The sequence below is a fragment of the Grammomys surdaster genome, unplaced genomic scaffold, assembly GCF_004785775.1.
Source record: "Grammomys surdaster isolate TR1022 unplaced genomic scaffold, NIH_TR_1.0 130, whole genome shotgun sequence".
NCBI classification, from domain to species: Eukaryota; Metazoa; Chordata; class Mammalia; order Rodentia; family Muridae; genus Grammomys; species Grammomys surdaster.
The window spans coordinates 17516740-17523221 of record NW_021604588.1 but is presented as its reverse complement, the minus strand read 5'-3'; the positions used below and the strand labels follow the sequence as shown (position 1 = coordinate 17523221).

Genomic DNA, 6482 nt, shown 5'->3' with positions numbered 1-6482 from the left:
GGAGGGAGGGAGGGAGGGAGGGAGGGAGGGAGGGAGGGAGGGAGGGAGGGAGGGAGGGAACAAGAGAAAGAAGGAGGGAGGGAAGGAGGGAGAGAGGGAGCAAGGGAAGGAAGGAGGAGAGCAGGCATGTGGGCAGGCTCTCTGTGAGTGGTTAGCTGAATGTTATAGTGCTTGGATCTAAGTCTCACCCCAGAGTTCTCATAAATCATATGAAGGTAAAAGTTCATTTCATCTTTGCCAAACCTCTCAAAGTCAAGATTGGGAATTATCTGGGCAAAGTGGCCCGCACCTGTAACTCCAGCCCCTGGGAGGCTAGAAGAGAAAGCTACAAACTCAAGACCAGCCTACATAAAGAGCAAGACACTGTTCACTGTTCATCCCCCAACACACACATACACAGACACACACGCACACGCATGCACACACACACGCACACGAAATCTTCATAAAATACATAGATGCATTGTATGTCAGCAATATTCATGAAAGTAAACACCAAGCGTAGCAGCAATGGGACACGGCTAAATGGACATCAGACCAGGCTGGCACTGAGTTGTAGAGTTCATGAGAACATGACACAGACATGTGGGAATCAGGAGAACATGATACATGTGTGAATACGAGGATAACATGACACATATATGTGGAAATCAGGAGACCATGACACAGACATGTAGGAATCAGGAGAACATGATACATGTATGAATATGAGGATAACATGACACATATATGTGGAAATCAGGAGAACATGACACAGACATGTAGGAATCAGGAGAACATGATACATGTATGAATATGAGGATAACATGACACATATATGTGGAAATCAGGAGAACATGACACAGACATGTAGGAATCAGGAGAACATTATACACGTGTGAATATGAGGATAACATGACACATATATGTAGAAATCAGGAGAACATGACACAGACATGTAGGAATCAGGAGAACATTATACACGTGTGAATATGAGGATAACATGACACATATATATAGAAGTCAGGTGAACATGACACAGATGTGTGGGAATCAGGAGAACACGATACATGTGTGAATATGAGGGTATGACATATGTGGAGATTGGGAGAACATGACATTGAGGTGTGGAGACCAGTCCAACCTGGCACTGATATGTAGAGTTTATGAGAACCTGATACGTTAGTGAATTTGAGGAGACTATGACATACATGTAGAGGTCAGGGGAACATGATACTGATATGTAGGGATCAGGAGAACATGGCATTCATATGTGGAGCTCAAGAAAACATTTCACTGATAATGTAGTGGCCAGGAGAATATGATGTGTGGACATCAGAAGACCATGACACATATGTGAATATGAGAATAACTTGACACATATGTAGGAGTCAGGAGAACATGGCAGTGATATTCGGGGATCTAAGGAACATGATACATATGTGGAGATAAGGAAAACATGGCACATTTGTGAAGGTCAGGAGAACATGGCACATGATAACATGGCAGTCAGGAGAACACGGCATGATTATTCGATACTCAGTGGACTACAATATTCTGTGGAACTTAGGAGAATGTGACAGGGACATCTAGGGATCAGTAGGACATGATACATATGTAGCAATCAGGAGATTATGACGCTGATAGGTGAAGCTCAAGAGAACATAACATATATGTGTAACTCAGAACATGGCGCTGATCTGTTCAGCCCAGGAACAGGCAGCTGTAGCGTGGCTTAATCAGAGCAAAGATAAATCATTAGCAACTAGCTTCTCCCTCAGAATCAATGTAGCGATTAGGTAAGAGGAGAGGGTCAGAGTCTGCAGGTAACTGACCGACTTCCCAGCACACTGTTGCCTTCCTAAAAGCAGAAGTACTCACAGCAGGAGCCAAAGCTAGCCCACAGACAAGCCTACCTCTGATATTCAGTGCTTCAGACTTCTTCTCTTTTTTCGTCGTCTCTTCTGGTTCATTCTGGGTGTTCAGGGAATCACCTGCATTCAAAGAAGAAACCTTGTGTTGTGTATGAGTTCTACAAACAAAAAGAACCAATGAACTCAAAATGCGGTTTTGTTATTTTCAATTCCTCTTAGGAGTCCCCGCCTCTCCCACACTCAGCCCAAATAGGTGCCTTTTCACCCAGAGGAAGCCCGAGGTCCACCCTAGGACTTCACACACACAGCTCTCAAATTTAAACGGGACAAGGATAAACCTACACCTGTCCCCCAGGTCCTCAATATCCAAGGGCTGCCCTGACAAGGATACCCCTGACATCGAAGTATCCGTCAAGGGAGGAAACGCATTCAGATAGCACCAGAGAAGGGGCCGGATAGGAAATGCTCTGTTGCCCAATAGTTAAGAATTGATTTCCAAGATCAATACTGCCACAGGAGAGGGGAGGATAAGGACTACAGGGTCAAGGAGGAAAGGAGGGAGGGGAAATGGGGGAGGGGAGAAGGCAGGCAAGGAAGAACAAGAACGAGGAGGAGGGAGGGAAAGATGGAGAAATTAAGTTAGAAGAGAAGCAGAACAGGCTGCGAAGGGGCTTTTCAATAAATCAGTCAGGAAACCAAGCCGAGAAAGAGGTGAGTAAAGGGGTCCAGATGCCAGGAAGAGGAGGAGGAGGGAGAATTCAAGGAAGAACAAAGTGGTCCCAGTCCGGAAGGATGCAACCGAAAGGCACCTGCTACATTCGAGAACACCGTCGCGCCTTCCTGCTGCTTTCTTTCGGCCGAGGCCCCCCGGAGAGTCACTGCTGTGCCCGAGCCGGGTGCTGTGGCCGTGGCAGCCTCTTGGGGACACCCCAAAGAGCCACAAGGGTCCCCCTGGCGCGGCGTCTGCGAAGGGCGGGTCCGGCGACCGCGCGCGCAGCGGGAGAAGCAGGCGCCGCAGTCCTGGAAGATGAGCAGCCCCACCACGTTGACTGCCAGCCCCAGGGCGCCCACGATGAGCACCAGCTCCGGGTCATCGATGCGCTCGGGCCGCGCGAGACGCAACACGGCCTCCACGAAGATGGTGAAGCAGAGAGCGGTGAGGAAGACTGCGTTACTGAGCGCGCCCACCACCTCCGCCCGCACGTAGCCGTAGGTGGCACCGGAGCTGCGGCGACCGCGCCGCGCGATGTAGCCGGAGCCCAGGCCCACGCACAGCGAAATCAAGTCTGACAGCATGTTGAACGAGTCCGAGAGCAGCGCGATGGAGTTGCCCAGGTAACCCGACACCAGCTCGGCCACGAAGAAGGCCGCGGTGAGCACCAGCATGAACAGCAGCCGGCACGTCTTGCCGGAGTAACGGCCCATCTCTACGGCCCGCTGCGACCTGCAACAGGTGGGGGGGTCTGGAGCCCACCTCCCGCCGCAGGCCCGCCCTTACCCGCCCGGGGCCTTTTATGCCTCCAGCTCCGGCTCGCAGGACCAGAGTCTACAGGAGTGGCCCCAGAGTCGCAAAGGCCACCTCCCAGGGCCCCTGCCCCTCCTCCCTCGCCGCCCAAGCCTGATTTGGCTGGTGGCCACCAGCCTGTGTCTCCTTCTAGGTCTGAGCTGGAGACCGGAGCAGCTGGTAGGAGGGGCCCATCGGGATGTCAATCTTCTTAAATCCCCACCTCCACCCTCTCAGAGAGAAAGATGCGTCGGATGGTCCCGCTCCTCCAACTCCACCCTACCCCCACCCCTGAGCTACTACAGATCTGTGTACGCAGCTGATAAGGACCTGGGCTGTAGTGGGTGTGCACACCGCTGCCTACGTGCCCAGATGCGAGTTGCAGGGCAGATTCCATATGAGCTGGTGGAGCCTAGAGCCCTTAAAAGCGTCTTCCTGCTTTTCCACTGGTTAAATGGTATCTCATTCCTCACTTTAACCCCCATCCTCGAACCCACAATCAAAGCCCTTTGTCCTCAGTTCTTCACAAAGTCCACAAATCCTGTTACCCCCCTTACAGCACAGTATCACCATCTCCCTTTTGGAGGTCTCTGAGTCGAGGTGTCTACAGAGGAGAGAAAGGCAGGCAGCCCAGGGCGCATGGCTGCCATGGGGCCGCCACCCTGCTGTCAGCATTAGTATGGAGCACTGGTACAGCACCCGAGGCAGGGATTCTTTGTCCCTTGGCCATCGAAGAAGCCAGGTTTGGTCTCCTTTCCTAGTCTGTCTGAAGGAATTTCTAATGCCCCCGTAGGTGACCCTATACTAATAGTTCAATTTGACCCAAATCGTTTTTCCAAATAGGCCCTGTTTCAAGTGACAGTCACTCAAAGGGAACATGTCAAAGGGACTTGAGAGAGCCTACACTGCAGCCCCTTCAGAAAGGGTATTTGCTGTTGGTCACTTAAGAGACAGAAGTTGGTACCATCGACTGAGGTGTTGATGTGATAGGCCTGACCATGCTTTGATTTGGAAGAATGTGGGTTTTGGGACTTTGGATTTGGAAAGTAATGGAATCCTTTTAAGTGGGGCTTACGGGCCATCCTAGTAGGAATATGGAAGACTTTGTTGCTGAGGGTGATTTGAGTGTGGAAGCCTGGCTCTAGAGGTTTCAGAGGAGAAGCAGAGCCAAGCAGATCTCTGAGTTCAAGACCAGCCTAAAACAGAATGAGTTCAAGGTGAAGAAAAACTTGAGAAGTCCAGGCTTGGTGGACCACACCTTTAATCCTAGTGCTTCAACAACAGGCATGCAGATCTCTGAGTTCAAAGTCAGTCTACAGACCAAGTTCCAGGACAGCTAAACTTAGGCAGTGAAGGAGTTAGGAAACAGAAAGCTGGTGATAATGTAATAGAACAAGGGGCGGGGGGAGCATGTTCTAGCTTCAACAAGCAGCAGAACTCGGCAACTTCACCATGTGGCTCTGGCTTTAGAGTCAAGAACAGAAGGGACTACTGGGACAATTGATGCTGGTTGCTGGTTACCGGGAGTCAAGAAATTAGTGGTGATTAAGGAGAGACCAGCATCACTGAGGTGAAATCTGGGAAGTGTTTTCTGAGAACATAAAGAAGCTGTGTTCCAGAGGTAGCCAAGGTTTTCTACGAGTTGCCTTGGTCATGGTGTCTGTTCACAGCAGTAAAACCCTAAGACAAGTGGGGTCTGGATGGGGGAGCCCTGTGCCTCACTCATTTTATGAAGGGTCTGAAGGCAAAGCATAGTAACCTGTATCTATGTCTCCCCACAAGCTTTAGCCACTCACACGGAGAAAACGCACAGGTTTGGAGCCTGGAAACGCATTCAATGCCTTCCTAAAAACAAAGCCCACCAGCAAGGCACAGTGCTGCAAGCATTTACTCTCAAATGTTCTAGGGGATTCGCTTGAGACCAGAATCCATTAACAAAGCATTCAACCTAAACAAAAAAAAAAAAAGAATTTTTTTTAGATTGAATTTACTATTGCCAGCCCAAGACATGCATATAATGTCTTGGATTATTCGAAGTCCCCACCCTCTGATGCCTCGTGAAGTTCCCTCTTCCTTCTGAGTCTTCTCCAGAATGCATGACTGTTTGTTCAGTTTTCTCTCAGGAAGGGGGTGTGCTATGTGTGTGCATGGCATGCATGCTTCGGCTCACATGAGGTCAGAGGACAACTCTGGAGAGTTGATTCTCTCATTTCAACATGGCAGTCTCCGGGATTGAATTCAGACGATCAGGCTTGATGCCAAACACTTTGATCTGCTGCACCACCATTCCAAACTGCCCACCACCTTTTTTGTTTTATATTATGGCCTACTGTGTTTTAAGCAGGGTAGCCTGTGTAACAGTCTACCTTCTAGCTCCATTCATTGTTCGAATCTTGAAGCATGCCTCCATGTTTTCATATTCTATGTAGGTCCCTATCAACAGTATTAAAACAGCCCTGATTGAAAGGTCCTATCTAGATAAATCCCCAAATACAATGAACTTAATAATACTTCTCTTTCAGCCAGGCAGATAGCTCCTGACTGTAAATCCCAACACCTGTAGGCTAGCCTACAGATGGAGAGAGACAGCTTGTCTTAAATAAATAAATAAATAAATATTTCCAGGAGAAATATCCGTATGCTGAGAATCTGAGGAAATTCTTTTTTAAAATTAATAAATTATAAATAATATAGAAGAATCATATAGAAGAACTACTAAGATAAAGACAATGGCAGTTGTAAGCTACGTAGGTTTGAACAAGTCCCTGACTCTTCTGGAGCTGTCTTCATTACTGTAAAGGGGGATGGACGACTGTATAGTAAGGGTTAAACTGGTTAATATATAAAGTGCTTCAAACAGCACTTAGTCTACAGTAAGCACCCAATAAATCCTATGTCTATGATGTAGTTAGCAGTAGTCCAGCATACATGTGGTAGAATCACTACTAGTCAACAGAGGAAATGCTAATATACACCAGAGATGTATCAAGTACCCTTCCCAGTATATAGCTTATTTTGTCTTCAAACCACGGAACCTCTAAAACATGTGACATATAACAGCAGAGTGGGGCTCAGTTGCCTAGCATATTCAGGGTCCTGGGTTCAAATCCAGACACTGCAAGAAA

The 6482-nt window shown here is 48.4% G+C and overlaps 1 protein-coding gene across 1 annotated transcript in view; it reads right to left on the bottom strand.

Moving 5' to 3' along the window:
* Positions 1 to 3478, bottom strand: part of Slc30a10 (solute carrier family 30 member 10) — a 14048-nt gene extending 10570 nt beyond the window's left edge. The window contains exons 1-2 of the mRNA XM_028761263.1: positions 2663 to 3478; positions 1896 to 1973 (exon numbers count right to left, since the gene is read on the bottom strand). Coding sequence (XP_028617096.1) covers positions 1896 to 1973; positions 2663 to 3278 — 694 coding nt within the window. The 5' untranslated portion in view covers positions 3279 to 3478. The remainder of the gene's footprint in view (positions 1 to 1895; positions 1974 to 2662) is intronic.
* Between the last annotated feature and the right edge of the window lie 3004 nt (positions 3479 to 6482).